This window comes from Mytilus trossulus, chromosome 7 (genome assembly GCF_036588685.1).
Source record: "Mytilus trossulus isolate FHL-02 chromosome 7, PNRI_Mtr1.1.1.hap1, whole genome shotgun sequence".
NCBI classification, from domain to species: Eukaryota; Metazoa; Mollusca; class Bivalvia; order Mytilida; family Mytilidae; genus Mytilus; species Mytilus trossulus.
In genome coordinates, this window is record NC_086379.1 from 42437306 (window position 1) to 42457507 (window position 20202).

At 29.8% G+C, this 20202-nt stretch overlaps 1 protein-coding gene across 16 annotated transcripts in view; it reads right to left on the reverse strand.

The window, feature by feature from the left end:
* Positions 1-3238: 3238 nt before the first annotated feature.
* LOC134725101 (RNA binding protein fox-1 homolog 2-like) overlaps positions 3239-20202 on the reverse strand; it is a 42750-nt gene continuing 25786 nt past the window's right edge. For 12 of the 16 annotated variants that reach the window (XM_063588634.1, XM_063588636.1, XM_063588632.1 and 9 more), the window contains 9 exons: positions 19166-19321; positions 17042-17095; positions 13854-13946; positions 11016-11079; positions 9813-9966; positions 9207-9270; positions 8616-8722; positions 8081-8147; positions 3239-7762 (listed from right to left, as the gene is read on the reverse strand). In XM_063588634.1, coding sequence (XP_063444704.1) covers positions 7718-7762; positions 8081-8147; positions 8616-8722; positions 9207-9270; positions 9813-9966; positions 11016-11079; positions 13854-13946; positions 17042-17095; positions 19166-19321 — 804 coding nt within the window. In that variant the 3' untranslated portion in view covers positions 3239-7717. The remainder of the gene's footprint in view (positions 7763-8080; positions 8148-8615; positions 8723-9206; positions 9271-9812; positions 9967-11015; positions 11080-13853; positions 13947-17041; positions 17096-19165; positions 19322-20202) is intronic. The other 4 variants (XM_063588635.1, XM_063588637.1, XM_063588633.1 and 1 more) reach the window with 1 other exon arrangement.

Consider the following 20202-nt stretch of genomic DNA (forward strand, 5'->3'; position numbering starts at 1 on the left):
ACTGACCTAATCACAAACTAATACACGTAATCTAAGCAAAATTTTAAAGTCAATAGACAACAACTAAGGGGGCAGAGCCAGATAATCTCAATGGAAATTGGATTTGCCAATGCTTATACATACAACTGCATATCAATTGACCTTCCACTAGTGGTTCCCCATAAAATGACCTTATCCTCAACTTGTACATCAGGTAAACTTAGCAACAGTTTCAAAGTCAAAAGACCATGACTGAGGGGACAGGGCTAAATAATATCCATGGAAATGAGATGTGCCAATGATTATACAATTGCATACAAAATATCAATGACCTACCACTTATGGTTCACAATAAACTAGACCTAATCAAAAAATTATACATTGTTGACAAAGCTGCAGAAACAGCATACCTACATAAAAATCTTCACTTTTGTTTGAAGTAGTAGACTGTGCCATGAAAGTGAGGTCAAGGACAATTGACATATGACAGACTGAATCTTTGCAACATACGGCATATGTATACAAAGTATGAAGCATCCAGGCTTCCACCTACTAGAATGTAAAGCTTTTAAGAACTAAGCTAAGGCCGCCCCTAATCACTATCACTAAGTTAGGACAAAAGTTGCAGGCTAGACAAAAACAATGAGTTTAAGACCAATACTATGAGGGACAGTCAAATCTAGGTACAAATGTCAATAAATTAGCATACCAAATATCATTGACTTACCATTAATGTTTCATTTTAACTTAACTTAATCACAACTAACATTTAAACTAAACAAAAGTTTCAAATGACCAAGCATGACTGATTGGACAGGGCCAAATAATCTCCATGGAACTGATCACAAACTTAACAAATTGTTGATGTTGCTTCAAAAATATGCTACTGAAGTGTCAAAATAAAGGTTATAGACACATCACAACTCCAAGTTGGGAATCTGTTGTCAAGTTCCATTAGTGATCACATGTATATTTTTGGTGATTTCATCTACCATGGTACATCACAAAACAAACCCATCATGAAAATTTCCAACTTACCGTAATCTAACCACTAGAATATGCCTTATATATGTGATTGCTCATGGTATCTTTGCTGTTAAAGAACAACATTTACCATTATCTTGTTTTCTGAAACATTAGCAGCAGGGCAAAACAATATAATCTTATTTGGTTTTTTTTAATGGTCTTAATTACTTTTAGAGGTTGTTTGTTTGTCTTGTTGGGGGTATAGATTGTTTTTAAATGTTGATAGGGATGCATCTCCTTTCATTTGAATGTTTTTTGCATTGAGGTTTTTCGATGACTGTCATCTCAATGCTTTATGTTTTTCAATTCTAGGTGTATTTTTGTTATTTTAGTCTGTGGAATTTTTGGAGGCCTCCAAAGAATATTGACAACATGATGCAGTTAAAAAAGCCATCACCACTGGAGCATGAAACCATGCAAACAGACCATGCTCACACTGCTATGGAACATGCCATTCTAGATAAAGCTCAACAAACTTATGCTGAAAAGTGCATTTATATATTACTGTACCTCTTTATGTCATTAGCTTACTTATGTTGTTTTAAAATACTTTTTAAATATGTTGAACATGTTAAAGGTTCAAAGTTCAAATTTTAAATTTTAAATAATTAATTTTGGAGGACTTTGTACAGACATCTGATCAAATCTTGCCATAAAAGTTTTTTTTTATATCATTCGTACTAAAATTATTACAGTAAACTTTTAAACATTAATTAAATCAGTAAAGATTTTTCTTAACCATTTTATTGGAAAGAATTGGATGAACTTTAAGATATACTAATTGAGAACTGGTTTCCATTTCCATTTCCAAATTGAAAAAGAATTTGTATCTTCAACTTTTATATTGTATCATTTTGTGTAATACTATATTAGAAGTTCACCTCAAGTCAACTGTAGTAACTGTAAAAAGTTGCTTTAAAACAAATTTTACATTATTTAAACAGGTAACGACTTTTTTTTAAAGAAAATCGAGACTTAAAATCATCCAGAAATAATTTATTGTAAATCATAAGATTGTTAATTTTTATAATTCAAACAGGACTTGACATTGTCCATTTCTATTTTTGAACAGGACTTCCCCTGAAATTTAAGCACATTTTAATCTAGATCTTAATTTATCATGAAGATTTTTAGACTAAATATTATAATAACCCTATTGATTAATTTTATTATATATATAAGTCAAATGCTTGGTGTTACTCACATATAGAACTCTTGAAACTTTATAAAGCTACAGGAAAGAATTTGTTTTAAGCAAACTTTTTTTTCAAAGTTTATATGAAGTGAGAAAATTAATTTGTATCAAATGAGAATTGTAAATAAATACTGCAACATAAATTATTTCTCTTGGTGAAATGAAACCCTGTTTCACTTAAATTTTGCTTAATTTGTAAATCATAACTTTATATAAATCTGTTTTAACTTTGAACTACATTCCCTAAAGATTTTCAGTATCTGATATATTTATATTTATTTTCGATTTGGTTAGAGATTTGCAAAATTAAACTCGAGTGTATTAAGATTTGTACCCCTAATCTAGAGTTTACAAATACAAAAGTTTATCTTTTTGTTTTTAATCATGTTTGTTATTTTCTCTATTCAATCCTACAACACTGACACTAAGAGGTACTAATATATACATAAACACACATGCAACAGCAAAAGAAAGAATTCCAATATAAGCATAGTTACTTTATCTAGAACAGCATTGTTCGTTATAGCAGATTATAAATGGGAGTACTGCAAGGGGAGTTATTAAATGCATGCATCATTAATTCAATCTGATATATACAGATTTCTCTTGTCAGTTTACTACAATAAAGATAAAATGCAAGATTGGTCTACTATTTTATGGTTCTTTGACTTTGTTTTGTTGAGCTTATTTTGTTAAATAGAATGAACTAGAATTCAAAACAACGATATGTTCTCCCGAATTTTTAACTTTAAGGGGCTTTGATGTTTCAAATGAAACCAGGTCTAAAATTGTGAAGATGAATGGTTAGTGATCTAGACATTAAAATAAATGCTTTACTTCTGTTAGCATGACAGTTTCGACAGAATCTTTTATTGTCAATAAATCTATAGCGTCACAAATTCTAAAATGTATTACTTTGAAAGTACTTCGTATTTCAGGACAGTTTGGAAAAATGTAAATAAAAGATTTTAAAGTCTAAAGAACCATAACTCTATAATGACCGTAAGTCCATGCTTTAGCAATGAGAATGCAGTGAGATAAATACACATAATGACAGTTTATTTGCATCTGGAAAAAAACAAGGTCACACACAATGTTGTTAGACACAAAAACTGTTCAAAAGGTGGCAAAGAGGTTAAATATATTTATGTATATACATAAACAGAATATCCATAGTGCATGAAAGAAGCTCTAAATCATATCTGTATTACAATATATAAGTGTGTGGATCAATTAACTTGAAGCTTGTGTGAACTATAATATCAATATTAACAAAATGCAAGAAAAAATGCCCTCAATATTATTCCTGTATGTATTCCATTCATGCAGGGCTCTGAGGCAACTCCTCTCATTATATCAAGATTTGTCAATATATTTCATCAAGAAACGCTAACAGTAAAAATTTTGAAAAATTTTGGAAATTATATCTTCTTTAAAATTCAACCAACCTGGTAAAATGCATGAAAAACCTAAATCCTATTTTCACTTGAGGCAATTTATTGTCATTTTCTTTAAATTCCATCAGCCATTTAATTATTTTTTTTGAAAACTAACTAATTAACTAATACATTAAATATCATATACATGTAAACTAAAAGCTATAACTTATTGCATTTAAAATATTTAATGAGTGTTTTTTTTAAATTTCAAAATCACCGTGAAATTTATCAACTATAAAGATAATGCTGACTTGGTTGTGACTTCCATTTCTTGATAAAAAGAATTCAACACTCTTGATATAAGTTACACTGTGTATAAAAAAATACTATTGAAAGTTCAAATATTTAATCACAGCTCATCATGCGTAGTTAAATTTTTCACTAGTTATTTCCCCTTGAACCTATATATTTCTATTGATTGCAATTTATTGGCAGATGTGGTTGTATTTTATCTAGCTCAATAAGACAGATCTAATCTCTGACAGATGGTCCATTGTTGGTGTTTAATGCCATTTCTACTTGCAGTACCCTTGGCTATATCATATATTGTGGAGGAAGCCAGAGGACCAGCAGAAAACCAGACCTATTAGAGGGAAAACCCTTAATCAGATTTTGAACTTTCAATGTTATTTTTAAACACAGTGTAAAAAGTTAGTCAATTTCTTATATTACATACAATCATCAATAAATACTACATATATAAACTAAACAATAAACTGATAAATTTACACAAAAAAGACACAAAATGAATTTCAAATACAAGAGAGAAAAAACACATGTCCTATAAAGAAAGTAATATAAAGAAGTAAACATACAATGGAAAAAAAAGTGTTGGAATGTTACATCTAAATTCTGGTTATTTCATAGCTACAGAGAATAACTATCTCACGTCTAAATATGCGAAGGTTAAGTTAAAAAGATTTCATGCCAGAGAAAGATCAGTTCTCAGGTATAGGGATAGAAGCACAATCATACATTCATAATAACATGCTTATTAAATCTCACTGAAATCATTCCTTTATTCATGCTCAATTCCCATCATGCCCCTGGACATGCCTGTAAGTACAACAGGGGGCAGCAGCATCAGTTGTCTGCTGCTGCCACAACAAGACATCAATTAAGTTAATAAAAAGAGACAAAACGGATATTAGACTATTATGAAAGGACATGACAAAAATTAGGAAAAAAAGCAACATATATTCACACAAAGTATATATATATAATGTGGAGTTAATGAATTGAGGGCTTGCTAACTAGCACTTATCTGTTTGCGAGGTGGCTACATATGTGTTTGTTTATTTACATATTTTTTTGCGTCTTTGGGATAAATTGCGTGTAAGGGAAGGGAAATGAACAACTCAAAAACAGTTTTAATTATGTTAAAAATTTTGCTGTATTTTGACATTTGCAGATAATATTTTGATTATCAATAAAAATTTGAACAATACTTCCAAGAGTCAATTGACCTTGATAAGTGTAGCTCTATAAACAACATATGTAAAAATAAATCCAACAACATTATGAAACTGGAAGTACATACAAGTAAAATATAAATCATCCCAAAAAACAAGAGATTGCATTTAAAAACAAATAATATCAGATCGAGGGAAGGCTGTAAAAAGACAAGAAATGCTTTTAAAGGAAGTAACTACAATTGCTTTCGTTTTAAAACAAATCTATTATCTATTCTGTAAATTCTTGAATGCTACTAAATAATAATTAATTGGGTATTTGAAAAGAGGAAACCCTATAAAATAAATAAGGATCTGGTAGGTAATAAGATAATTGCGTATTTAGACTGTATTGCACATTTCTTTAGTATTATGCCAAAAATAACAAAAAATTGCTAAATATCATTTTATGACAATGCAATGCTTTTCTTTTAAATAAAGAGTCCATCATCCCTGAGTCTTATTTTTCCCTATAAAAAAAGTTTTGAATTTTTAACTGAAGTCTGAGCAAACAAATGTGTTGACTTCAAACTAACAATTGTATGAATTGAAAATTTAAAAAAAATGCCTCAAGTTTTATCATTAAAGTTGTTTCTGTGTTAAATTCTAAATTTTTATATTAAATCACCACATTTTCTCCATATATAAATATGTGGTAAAACTCTTAAATGTTGTTTAAAACTGTGAAGTCAGAATATTGTAGCTGTCTGTTATGGACCCTTAGTAGCACTTCCTGAACCCTGGGGAGATTCATGAACTATGACACAAAAAAATCAATAACCAATAATATAAGGGCAAGAGCATTTTGGCAAGTTCATTAACATGTTAAATATTAACTTTAAAGTGAACAATTTTTTAAATATGATTTTTCATCACTTGAACAATTAAAGAGACTAGCTTTCACTTTATAATACTCAGACATCACAGATTAACAAACCATTTATACATTATACATCTCAAAACATTCATACATCATACCGTCTCACAAAGAAAAAATCTCATTCTCTCATTGGAAGAATTAATGAATTTAATTTCAACAAAATGAAGTATGACTCCTAACTAACTCCTCAGTATTTTGTGAATTCTTCCAAACCCACATTGCAAACACTATAACATACCTTTTCGTAAAGGTACAGTATATTTAAACAAACAAAATTTATAATGAAAAATAGAACAACATAAAAAAAAAATTGCACAATAAATATGGTAAAATAAAGCACCTATATGACCTAGATCAGATCAAATCTACCAGTGACTTTTGAAAACAAACTGTCTACAAAGTGTGAAATGTGATGTGCTAGTTAACCCAACATAGGTATTTTTAACAGAAAAAATGATTTTCAAAGGCATTTTGAATTTAAATATTTTCAAATTATAACATAAGTTACACTATATTTCTGTGAAGATTAACAAAAAAATCAAATCATTTCTTATATTCAATTGTTTAAATCATATTAACTCCATATCCAATAATTTCTGTAGCAAAAATTCCAAATTGATTTTTAGGTTTTAAAAATTTTCTAGCTTGGAAGTCAAATATAAAACACATCACAGATTTCACAGTATGCTGACAAAGACTAGGTGACTAATTATCAATGTATTATTGTAACCATCATTCGACCTGAACAACACCATGATGGAAGACAAATCTTTTTCATTTGATACCTTGTGACAAAAGTCTTAAAATATGGCTAGCTCTTCTGTCAGCTGCCAATCATTTCAATTCTCAGTAAATTCATTAAGCGTAAGGATATGACAGCAAAGCTACTCAATATGCAGTACACTTAATTGATCTAATCAACTTATAATAAAAATGAAAAGTAAGCAATTTTGATGGAGAAAAAAATGTGTTCTTACAATATGGATAATGTCCAAATGTATCAACAGTGATAAAACTTGTGACTTTATGAATCATCACTGCCCTTATGTTTTATCAATGGGTGTAGACTAGAATCAAAGGATACAGGCAGTTTTGTGAAGTTACTGAGAATTGAAACACATCAATATAATTCATGGATGAGGTAACAAGTGTGACAATTGACTAGACATTTGATCAAAATAAAGCTCACCACATGAGTATTTTTATACAGTGTCATTATGACTCAAATATTAATTCTGTGGCATGGGTATATTTTGTGATTCTATGTAAATATTGGGAAAACATTATTTAAGTTTCACAAATCCCTTTTTGGAGCCCAATTTTGAATTTGAAACTTTAACCTAAAAGGTACCAAAACATAACAAGTATAAATTTCTGCTTTTTAAAAAACAAATAGTTCAAAAGCTGCGTAGTTTTAGTGAAACATCAAATTGCGTAGTGTCTCCATTTTGCAGATCCTTATCAATAGATCAGATTTTACTAGTAGCTGTTAATCTTATCTCATTTTCTCCACAGAGCCTGAAATCTACACAGAATCACAAATACAAAATGGAAGGTGAAATATAACATTGGCAGCATATGAGAATCTCAACAGTGCTTTAAGTTTCTTCAATAAATAAGTTAAACAATTGCAGAAAGCACCAATTCAGCACTGAAATATTAGCATTGCACTTCTCTGTATAATGGCTGTCCATTAACAATACTGTAAAAATCACCACAGAATATCCTCTTCATATGACGAGCCTTATCAGTAGGGAGCAAATCGCTGGTATGCTCCTCGATACACTGTTGCCTAATGAAAGAAAAATATATAACATGTATTATTATTTTAGTTTAAAGAAGAAACAAATATTTTTTTAAATTGTTTGGGTATGTTGTTTTCTCTGGAGTTACTTCCCTTCCACCATTTAAAATGTTCACTATTAAAGCTTTTTGCCTTGATCTGTGGTTTCCATATATTTGTTTTTCTCTAGTCACTTCCCTTCCACTATTTAAAATTTTCACTAAGATATTTGCCTTGATATGTGTACAACCGCTCTTTAGTAATTCTATAAAGTTTCCATATAATTCGCAACTTCAAAACTATGATCTTTTGTTATTTTGTGCTTACCCCATAACCTGCTACTGGTCCAATACTGTGTCCTAAATATGGATCTGCATATTCTCTCCCTGTCAATCTACAAATGCAAACAGTTGATATTAAATATCATATTAATTAACTTTTGACATTTATATATATTAATTTCATCTTTTAATATTCTTTATTATAGCTTGGATGAAAAGTTGTCTCATTGGCACTCATACCACATCTTCTATATCCACTTGCTTATAGTTTGTAAAATGTATATCTGGAGGTTAATGTTTTCAGATTTTTTTTTTTAATAATAAGTGTATTTGATACTTGAGTATACGAAACAATTCTTTTTCATTTATAAAGCCTATATATTTGCTTACATTTTCTAGTCCATGCCAAATATATCCACAAAAGTTTGCAACTAATCTTATTATTTAGAAATGAACAGTTATTTTAACAGGTATTTTTGATACAGCAGAAATTACCTATGTACGTAGATAATATGCAATGGTCAGTGATTCACTTTGAACACAGTAACTATTATCTATAAATGTATTACTAAATAAATTACCCAGGTATTGAGGCTGCAGTATATGTGTTTCCTCCTAACATTTGAGCTGTTGCCATTTGTGGGATAGCTATTCTTGCTCCCATTGGGTAGGGCTGTGTAGTTATTATCTGAAAAGCAATAATTTGTTGTTAGGATATTTTTTGTTCAAGAATTTGTTGTTAGACCAAACTCAATTCAATTTTAATTCAGAGTTAACACAATTCAAAATATATATTACTTATATCAAATCAATGTTCTTACTTTTTTAAGTGTGTAATAATATAAATTTTATGTCTGTAATGCCAGTAAGACATTTGAAATTTCTTCATTATTTGGCCTTTGTGTGACTAATTGTATAAATTTGTTAATATTTTTCTCCATAAATATTTATTCATATCCATTATGACAACATGACTTAAATTCTTTTTTCTCTCTAAATATTTAGATGGGTTGTTTAAATCTAGTTAGATTAAAAGAAGATAAGCACTAGAAATTTTGGCAAGGTAACTAAACTGAATCACTAAGATTATAAACATCTGTCTAAATTGATAAGATTTGGAAATTTGGTAATTATGGACAAGAGATAGCTCCATGGTGTATGAGTGGACTCACCTGGTACCCTCGTTCAGCTGCTTGTGCGTATGTGGCTGCCAAATATGGATCTTGAATCAGTCCACTAGAATTTCAGAACAATATATTGATTATTAGTTTTCAAAAATCTCATACCAATTTTAAATACATGATTGTCTCGTTTCAAAATTAACTGTAAATTAAGTTGACTCATGCATCTATTATTGCAATTTCTGTTAAATGGACAAAAATGTGAGATTTTGGTGTAGTAATTCTGATTTCAGAAAATTCTGCATTCAAGTAATGCGATCCTTCTGTTAAATGTCAGTTCTTATAAATGCCATACTCATCAGTCATATTTTTTGTAACAATTGAAAAATTACACAAATTTCTGATATCACATTACAAGTAATACATTTTGTGAAAAGATAGAGTTTTATTCTTCATACAAAGAATAAATTTTAAGTACAAGTTATGAAGCAATTCTAAAATTCAGAAAAAGATATTCATACTCCGAATTTAAAGAATTTATTTAAAAGTAAAATTAGTAAATATTTTCCGTAACTTAAGGGAAAAGAATTGCAACAAATTTTCTTATTTTTACTAAAAGTAGTGAGTGCTTGGTGCCTATGTAGTTGTTAAACTTACCCAGGAAAAGGTAATGCTGTGGCAGCCTGTGCTAACTGTTGTGGCCGCACAGCAGCAGCAGCAGCTAGTGCCGCAGCACTATAAACCCCTCGATTGGCTATTGCTGCTGCTGCAGCCCTCCCTCTCGTTAATGCTACTCCTCGGAGTGCAGCAGCTGAAATATTGTTAATGCACATAAAAACAGTGTGATGGAGAAACAAAATAAAGAGCATGCTAGTATTGGTATGTGCATTTCATGTGTAAAAGAAATACAATATGCAGTCTTGATGACATCTATGCAAGAAACTTTCTATTTAGATTCAGGCATTACACATTATCAATCACAATGCTGCAATTTGCAACATGTTGAAACATACCGATGCAACAATCAAAAGTTGATAAAATTAAAATAGTTTATATACTACAGACATCAAAACACGTAGTTAAATGGAAATGGTAGCAAGATCTACAGGGATATTTTGTTTGTAAGAAAATGAGGCACATATGGGATAAGTTCAAAAAGTCGCCTATATCAGTGCACAAAGACTACAAGAAACATACTGGAAGTTCTTCTCTGCCAAAAAACAAAGTTTGAACTTAAAGGGGTCATTCTCGATGCATTGTTTTAAACGTTAGTGTATTTCTGCACGATGCAGACTGGGGGTATAAAATGCAAAATTTCACAAATTATTTGTGGATGCAGTTTTTAGAAATTGTTGATACCCTTCTTATTCCAGACATGCCTTGTTATTTGTTTCCATACATAATCGTACCCACATTAATATGAACATACCCATCCCATGCTGGCCTCCTCGACTTAACACAATGTACCAGCATTATAAATTCCAAGCTAAAATTACTCTCATAATGCAGCATGCAATTACAGCAACACTTTACAAGATAATAAATAAAAGAAATAAAATAATACTGCCCAACATTCATACACATTATATTTTCATGAAAAAAATGTCCCAATTTTTGTAATATCTGTAACTGCCTGAAATTTTAATAAATAAACCATTTGCTGAACTGCATACTGCTTGAGGATTTGAACCTTTGGGCCTTGACAACTGTACATTTGTTTTGTAATAATTTGTTTTACATTTCCCATTCTATTTTACGTCTAATAAAAGTATTGAATATTTTTTTCTTTCACACTCAATTAGATGAATATTTTGGAAGTCAAGGCCCAAAGTATAACATACTATATTTAGGGTATCTTACCATTTGGGATAGTGGGTGCAGCAACTGATTTTTTGGTCAAGACTCGGGCAGTGGCATTGTTAACCTAATTTATAAAATGGCAACACTTTAGAAAGCAGGTTGGATTATATTGACAAGCATAAACATTTTCATACAATATGTGAACATCTTCCAAATTGAATAAAAATCAACAAATAATGTTTTTAATTAAATTTCAATAAAATTTTGCAAGATATTAAACAGCTATTGAATGGAATCCACTTTCATAGATGAAAAAGTCAATTTGAATATCTTTCCTTTTAAATTCTTCACTCAATATGTCAATTTGGAAGATTATCTTGGCCTTTTTGTAATCCTAAATCAAATTCTATTTATCCAAGTAATCCCTTTAAAACAGACTTTTAAAGTCTTTATCTGTTATCAATCGATCAATAAAAATAGAAATAGTCTATCTTAAGACAAACAATAGCTCATTTAGCTTTCAAAAATACAATCGAAGACCTATTACATGGGATGAACAATTTTGATGAAACATTGACAAGACTTGATTGTTTTGATAAGTATAAAGTAAACAAAACGTGTCCTTAACTTCATAACACTTTCCTTATATTGGTAATTTAGAGGCTTAAAATTGTCTGCCTCAAGCATTAAAATATATGTGGGTGGCAAGGCACAAAATGTTACATGAAATTCATTATTACTATAAAAGGCTCAAGATACAGTTCACATTCAAAGAATAAAAAAAATAATACATAAAACACTTTGACAGATTAAACTGCTGTTTTCACTACATTTTATTATCTTAGAAAATCGTGATCTACCAAAATTTTAACAAAAAAAAGCTCAACAATAATTTTTGTATAATTTTCTTATTTATCTATAAAAACTTATATTCTGCAAAAACAGCAATTTTGAGACTCATGATTAGATTTAGGGCAAATCATATGTCTATGAACAAAACATCTGGTTAATGAACTATACAATTATTACCCTTTTATTCTAGCAGTATATCAGACATATTTTCAATCATGCATTCTTTTTGTTTAATTTAATGAATAATTAATGATTCTGAATTACAATTATTTCCCCGAAGAATTGAAAACCAGATATTTTGTAATGCCAAAGTAATATTACATTTTTTAATACAAGTATAAATTTACAATGCCTAATTGGATTTTTACAGGTTTTTTTTTTAAAGAGGGAACTTTTTTCATTTTTTTTGTATTAAAAAACTCAACATCTGCAAATGTAATCAAATAATGAATATCTGAAGACGTAACTTATAAATTGGCTAAAATTCGAACAGTACAGAATAATTTTTTTTCAATATTTTTTTTAATAATTTAGTCCAAACCTTCTCTTTTTTAAGCAGATGTTGAATCTTTATATAATTACATTCATGTGGTGTATGTGAGTGAGTGTGTGTTTCTGTTTTTGTGCATATATTTGCATATATGCTTTTAAATTAGGAAATAGAACTTGTTCAAGATGAACTTCAATTATCTGGTACTGCACCAAGTCAGGTTTCATGTTGAACATCATATCTATACATGAAGTGATACTGAAGAGAATGTTATACTGTATGATTGTATTTTGTAATAATATTTCTATATTTTTTACAAACTTTTATAAAGAAGCCCATCCCATCGAAACAAGAAATTTCCTTTATTTTTTTTTCTTTTAAATTATATCCGATTTTAATAGTAATTGAATCAACCACTAGCTTATGGAAATTGCTTTTGGATCTGCAGAAATATATTTTGGTTAAAAAATTGATAAAATTGTTTACAAAATGAATGTTTTTTCTAACTTTAATATGGGAAAACAGTGCAGTGTCAAGTTGAAACTGAAAACAAATGTAACATGCCTAAGGTATTTCCAAATAATCTACACAATTCTTTTATATCACATTCACAATTTCCTTGTTTAAGGTGCTAAATGGCGAAAGAAAATTACAGTACAAATTCCCTTCAGCATCAGTTTTGTTTATATAATTTGCTTAGACTATAGGTGTTCACCTACCTACCACCTACCAGGGAACAATCTTTATCAAAGAACCCCTATGGTTTGTAAAGCTATCAAGAATGAATAGTTCATAGTTTAGATTTGATGTTTTTTGTAAGGGTATTAATATAGTTTTTAAGTAATAAAATAATATACAAATAAAACAGCATGAAGAAATGCCATATAGTGATTTCAGACCACGTTCTAAATAGCTAACAAACAAACGTTACATAGAACAGAGAGGCAAAACCGAACTTAAAAAGATAATAATAATAGAATACACACTCTGTGATCTGAATAGTACGGAGAGTATATTTGTAGCTACACGTTCCTTGCCAAAATGCAACGATTTAAAACACTGCCCGGGTGACACGATATCAAGAGAGCAACATTTCAACATTTTTAAGATATAAAGAAACAGAAATAAAAAAGACCTTTACATTTAACAGCCAAATTCTTATTCTTTATTCTTCACGTCAATTTTTTTCTGGTTAAATGGAAGATTTTTGCATTCAACACCAAATAGATACATATGTTTTTCACTTTATTTTCTTTTACCGGAGCAATTAAAAACAATTCTTTCCAAAAACATTGAAGAAAGAATATTAAAATGATTCCTGTAAAAGAGAGTTCTAAATATGCAATCATGCAGTTTGGTGCACATTCTGTTGCTAATGAAGAAATTGACATAAAAAGCATAAAAATTGTGGCTGTTGAAATGAAAGGGTTTGTAAAGTATCACAAGATTAAACATTAATATAGACGGGCATTTCTTTATACTGAACAATATTTGTATCATTAAGACTTAGCAGTTTGTGTGTTGTGCTACCACATAATTGGACTATGGACATGCACCTCAATCTTTCGTCCCTCAACCACAGTGCCGTTCATTTTCTCTCGTGCTCTGTCTGCTTCTGCGCTACTTTCGAAAGTTACAAAACCAAATCCCTGCATGCATGAGGAAAATAAGGAGCATGCATTAAATTCGTGCAAAACAACATAATTTATGGCATCAATTAATTATCATAATTTTTTCATAATAATAAAATAAAACATGCATGACTTGAATAATAATCAATAATAGTATCATCTTAATGTATGAAGAACAATCTGTCCTGGGAGGGACATGCTAAATTTCTACAAAGCACTGACATGCTGTCATGCCGCGAAAGCGGACGACACCATTTGATAAAATTTACAATGGACATGTACATGTATTACAAACAAACAAATAATATCATGATATTTCCTTAATTTTAACTAACCAGTTATGACATTTATAGCAAGTTCCAATCTATATATAGGTAAAGCTCATTCTTGGGTGTACATAAAATGCATTTATTTATCAAATATTTTCGGACATCTTATCAACTTCATTTCAGGATTAGTTTTAGACCCTACTCCCCGCTTGTCTTTGGACTAAACAAACTCAAAGGACTAATAATGAAAATGTTGTCCCACATAAATAAATGTACATTTTGTAAAACCTAAATCAGTGTAGAAAACTAAATGCTTTATCCCTTCCTTTTTCTAAAAGCTGGCATCAATTTTACAAGATTTCAGTAATTGGACACACATAATTATTTTGTGGATAAGAAATCAATTAGATATATAAAATAATTAACCAAATCTTATAGTTCTGAAGTATCCATACCAGATTTTTGTAGTTCTGATGAAGATTTTGCTAGACAGGTTGATCATAAAGATCTTTTGTCTGCTGGTGTGCATTGATTAAACCTAAGCCAAAATGATTTACTGATAAAATGTAACATCCCAGGATCAAAGGCTAACTCTATTCTCAATCCCTCTAGTTATTTCCATCTTATACAGATAACCAGCAAAAATATATTACAAATATTTTGTTTACGGGAAAAATAATCATAGATTGGAACACTGCCATAGCCATATCACAACAGGTTGATTAACATTGTATCAAAGCTGAGGAAACCTTGCCAAATTCACTAACATCTTCTCTTATTTCTGATAAAATAATCTTGATTCAAGTTCACTAACCAAAACATAAGATATAAACAAATGTGCCTTGGAAAACTTTCAAATAAATTCCGAAATATTTTTCAAATGAATTTACCAAAACAATACAATACTAAGTGGTAATAGCTGTACTGATGCAAAAATGAATTATCTTGACACACGATTCACGTCAATTAAGTTGTTTTTTCTCAATATGGCAAGTTTTCGCTCAACTTTTTTTGTTTTGCTTCAAGGACTTGTTCTAATATATATATAAGTATACATGTATCCATATGAAAGCATTACATATTACATAAATGAAGCTATATATCATAAATTTATATATTTTTGTGAGAAAAACATTTTCCTATAAACAAGTCCTTCAGGCAGTTTTAACTGTGCAGCCTAACAAATCTTAATAATGATCTTAAAAGACATGAAATGAAATGACAGCAATGCTTGTTAAAGTACTATAGAACTAAAAGTTAATTCTATTTTTATACTCTGCGGGAAAAAAAGATTAAGATTTCATGATGATTTTTTGTTTGAAGTTGATTGTCTGTCATTTCATTTACCAAATAACTTAATTGTGTTGAAGATGCATATCAAAAATCAACATTTTGTGGTCATGAATTCAATGTGTAATTGTTTTTGTAGTTTGTTTATAACATAATTTTTTGTATGTGTCTGCTTTTTTTTACAAGTCTGATGAAGACAGCAAATTAAAAGATATGTTTGTTTATAGTTTGTACAGCTGTCAAAACAATGTTTTATAAACATTTTAAGATCGGTTGATATTTTTTTCTTTTGGTGAACGTATTAACATTCCAACAATGCTGCACTTTGGACCACGAAAGTGAAAATACCAATCTATTTGTCAAAACTATTTTTATCCCTTCAATTTGCTAAACATTTTTTTTTGTTAGTAAACTTTTACCCTTCATAACATCATTCAAATATAGTACCTAAAAACCTCACTTAGTAAGCTAAATCTAGACAATTCTACAATGACGCAGACATACACAGGAAAGCCTGACCATAGGATACGTTTCTGGAGTACGGAGTAAAGAGGCATGCAGTGTTCATGTTTACCTGTCTTCATACAAACTGGTAGTCGGGAGATTAATGGTCAAATTAAAAGTATCAATATTTCTACTTTTAGGTATACAAAAATAAGAAAATGATAAATATATAAACATATATATTTTTCACTGAATATTGTGCTTGTGTCTTCTTTAATTCTGTTTTGTTAGATTGAGGTATTCTTAACTTATTCTTCTCTTTTTTCATATATGATTGCATTTTTCCGTTGTTTCTCGACTGCTTTAAGTGTAAATATTTGTGTTTTTGACTAGCCATATCATGTACACTAAAACTGTCTCTACTTACCGTTTGAGTACCCTCCCCCCTTTTCAATAGTTTTTTTTTATTTTAAAGTTTTTCTGTTAATGACAGTCATCAGATATAAAATAGCAGTGAGTTTCATAAATATAGCTAGTCTAATATAGTATACATTTTTTTTTTTATGAGAAACCCTCTCAAAAGAATCTGAATAGAACCTACTATTTTCAGAAATACTCTCAATTTTGATTGCTTCTACAAATATCTGCAAAAGTTTTGTAATGAACATTGAAATATCAAATGGATGCTTGAATCCAAATCTTTTCCTGATAATTACATGATTTGTGGGTCTATTACTACAATTCTTTTGAAAGGGCAGGAAACATAGATATGCATCTTCAACTAAATCCAATAATATAATAAAGCATTAACTATATTTGAGATGAATCATCATATTAAAACGTTTTTTATGACAATGTGTTATCTTTTCATCCTCTTTTTAGGTTAAAGATCAATTTACAAATAATAAATATCAATTATTGATTTCCTTAATGTCAATTTACAAGAAAAACATTTCTATTTAATTCTTTCTTCTTTTTTTTAATCAACAAAAAAGATTTTCATTTATCTATCTATTTTTCATCGTTGAAAGATTTTAAGCAAATTAAAACAAAGTTTTTTTCTTCAGAAATTTCTATATGATGATTCTTCGATAAAGTAATAAATCTTACCTTCGAGCCCCTCTCGTTAAAAATGATTTCCACGTCTATAATTTTTCCAAACTGCTGCAAGAAAATTCAAAGTGTTAAAATTCAACCAATTACATGCGTATCCCATTTTTCATTTAACTTAATATTTTCTAGAACAATATAAATGTGATTTTACAGTGAAATATTTCATACCTAGCTTAATAGATAACATAAAATAAGAAGTGTAAGGCTACATACTGCCCTTATGGTCCTACCCTATATATTGTTTTTTCTATGGAAAAGTATATACTTTCAAATTGTTCCTTTTCAAACAAGAACACATTTGAATGTGCCCTTTCTCTTAAACCCTACTTAAGTACAGTACCAGTGATGGTCAAATTTTGGGGGTTAGAATTTTTATTATACTGCATTCAAAAAGCTTGATCATACTTAAAACATATAGATCTTCAGGAAATTGATCACAAATGAAAAACAAAAAGATTTCCAATCTATTCAGACAAGTATCTTGTTTTCTAAGAAATAGAAAATCTTTATTTATAAGCGCCAATGAAGGGACACTGATTGTTAATCAGAAAAGATTCCTAATCATCAAGTCTATAGTATCTCATCAATAAATAATCTGTTATTTGGCCAATACTGAACAGTAAATGACATGTGTAGGTACCAGGTCAACTCTACCGTCAATCTGATCAACACAATAAATGAAAATAGGCCTATGACATGATGTGTATAATGAACTAAGTTACAGATATTGCAAGTATTTTGCACAAAAGTCAAATTTCATGGACTTCCTTTCAAAGTAATTATCCTGACAAAGACAAAACTAATAACTTTATGGTACTGATAAGGTTTTGACATGCAACCGTACTATCACGGCACTTTAATCCATTTTTTATCGATTTTACTTGCAGAAGATGCGATATAATTTAGATAGATCTCCTCAGCTATTTTTTAACCATATAATAATTGTTAGCTTTAGTGACTGAAAATGTGTATCCTAAGGGATAAAATTTAAATGTGAAAAGTGTGTGTGTTATTATTTACGAGACCAGGGAAAATAATTTACACTGAATTTTATCTGCCTCTGGCTAATGATGAAATTGTGTTGTAAAAATCAATATCTCATGTAACATCTGCCATAGAGGGTTTACAATTATTTTCCCCGAGTTACACATTAGGTCTTTCACATCAACACTGTTGGAGAGAAATAAACACTTTTCTAGTCATAAATGGGCATACTAATAAGGAGAAAATTGGTCATTTAAGAAATTGCCTCATTTCCATTTTTTAAATGCCATCTAAATATATGAGACTGAAGCGTTAAGGAGATTATTTTCAAACATATTTTAATTATTATTGAACCAGAAGAAAATATCTTCCCTTATTTATATCATGCTTTTGAACCTCCTTTTCACATTTTCATTCAAGATTATATGAGATACACATGTATTTTCCCCATCTGTTCATTTTCAGTATGTGTATTTTCAAAAGGTTTTTCTTAAACACCAGTGACAGTTCAGATTGAATCTAGGGTTGAAGTATTTTCAATGAAAGAACTTAAGTGAGAAAGCTGACATATCATATGCACCCCCTATTGGCCTAAATAGAAAGATAGGAGTCCTATCATAGGACCCTTCACCTCCCCCCCCCCCAAAAAAAAAAAAATGGTCTCCCATTTCTAACAATCAAACTAATCAGTTGTATCAAACTATCTTTCAAATATAAAGGTGATATGTAACAATAGCAAATGACAGACTAACACACTAGAAATAGGACATTAAACTCTCTAAAACTTGGCTTTGAGGTTTATTAAAGCAGGATAAAATAACTTCAAAAATTAAATATTTCACTTGAAGCAGACTCGTATGATCTATATTTATCCTGCGGCAGAAAAACCAACACATTGAATTCAGGCCAAATGTTATGATATAGTTCACCTTTACCTTATAAGTCACACTGAGTCAGTCATGGTACACAAGTATACTTAACAACCAAGTGTTCAAGGTTGATGACAGCTGTTATCATAAGTTTGTTAATAAGTGTTTTAGCCTCAGGGTATATAAAATTATCATAAAAACATCATCCAAATATATGACCGCTACAATGCCCTAGTATTATCCGTTATTACATCTTCTTAGTACCTACCCCTAATAAACTTTTTAAATCTGCTTCTCTAAATCTAAATGGGATATTTGACACATGGAGACGTTTCGGTCCCGAGCCGTTCCCCTGTGAGGCTGAAGATGTTGATTGGTTGGCAGAATCTGGCGATAAAGCTTCTCCACTTTCTAAATCTGTTTGCTGTAAAAACAAACAAAAAAACATTCTTATAAAACCGACAAGCAATGTGGCAGTATGATGCAAATAAACTGACTGCTAGAAACTTTCAAGTGCTTTTCTTATGTTATACGTATTGCCTGTTTTTTTATTTGTGTACTTAATGTTTTTGTGAAGTTTACAAAAGTCAAGCATTTTTTATTTGAGGATACAAAAGAACAAGACCCTTACTGACAGTAATTTGATTTACACTCTTAAATAAGGGGGCAAGGTCAGTTTAATGCTTTGAGGATGGATTAACTACTTTCTCACTTGTTTACATTCAGGATAATGAATTTCATCTCTCAGACTCTTTTTTCCAAAATACAGCTATTTGTCCTTTAAAAATCAAATTAAATTGTAAGCAATTACTAATCATCATATATTTATCTCTGCTTGACTTCTTATTCTTGCTCCAAAACCCACTGATTTAAGAAAATAACTGAATCAAAGACATCATAAATCATGAATGTTATTTAGTATTAGATTGTCTTCAGGGATAGTTTCTGGTATCAAAAATCAATAGGAGAGTCAAAAGATTTATTCTGCAGCCTTGAATAGGTTTGCCATTGTGAAAAGTCATTCAAATATATGCTTTTTAGGGAATAATATTGTTCGAAAATTTTGAATTCCAATAAACTGACAGTAAAAATAAAGAAATCTATACAAAACTATATGACAACAAGGCATAGCAATCCTCTATTTTTGTGTGTGCAAAACTCAGATTCAGAGTGAAGATAAATTTGAAATAAATTGGACTGCTTGCCTTCTCTTGTGCAGAAAAAAAACCATCAAACCAGATGATGTGTAAAAGATCAATGTGAAATCTAAATGTAATTGCAGGCGAAAAAAAATATGCTGAGGAC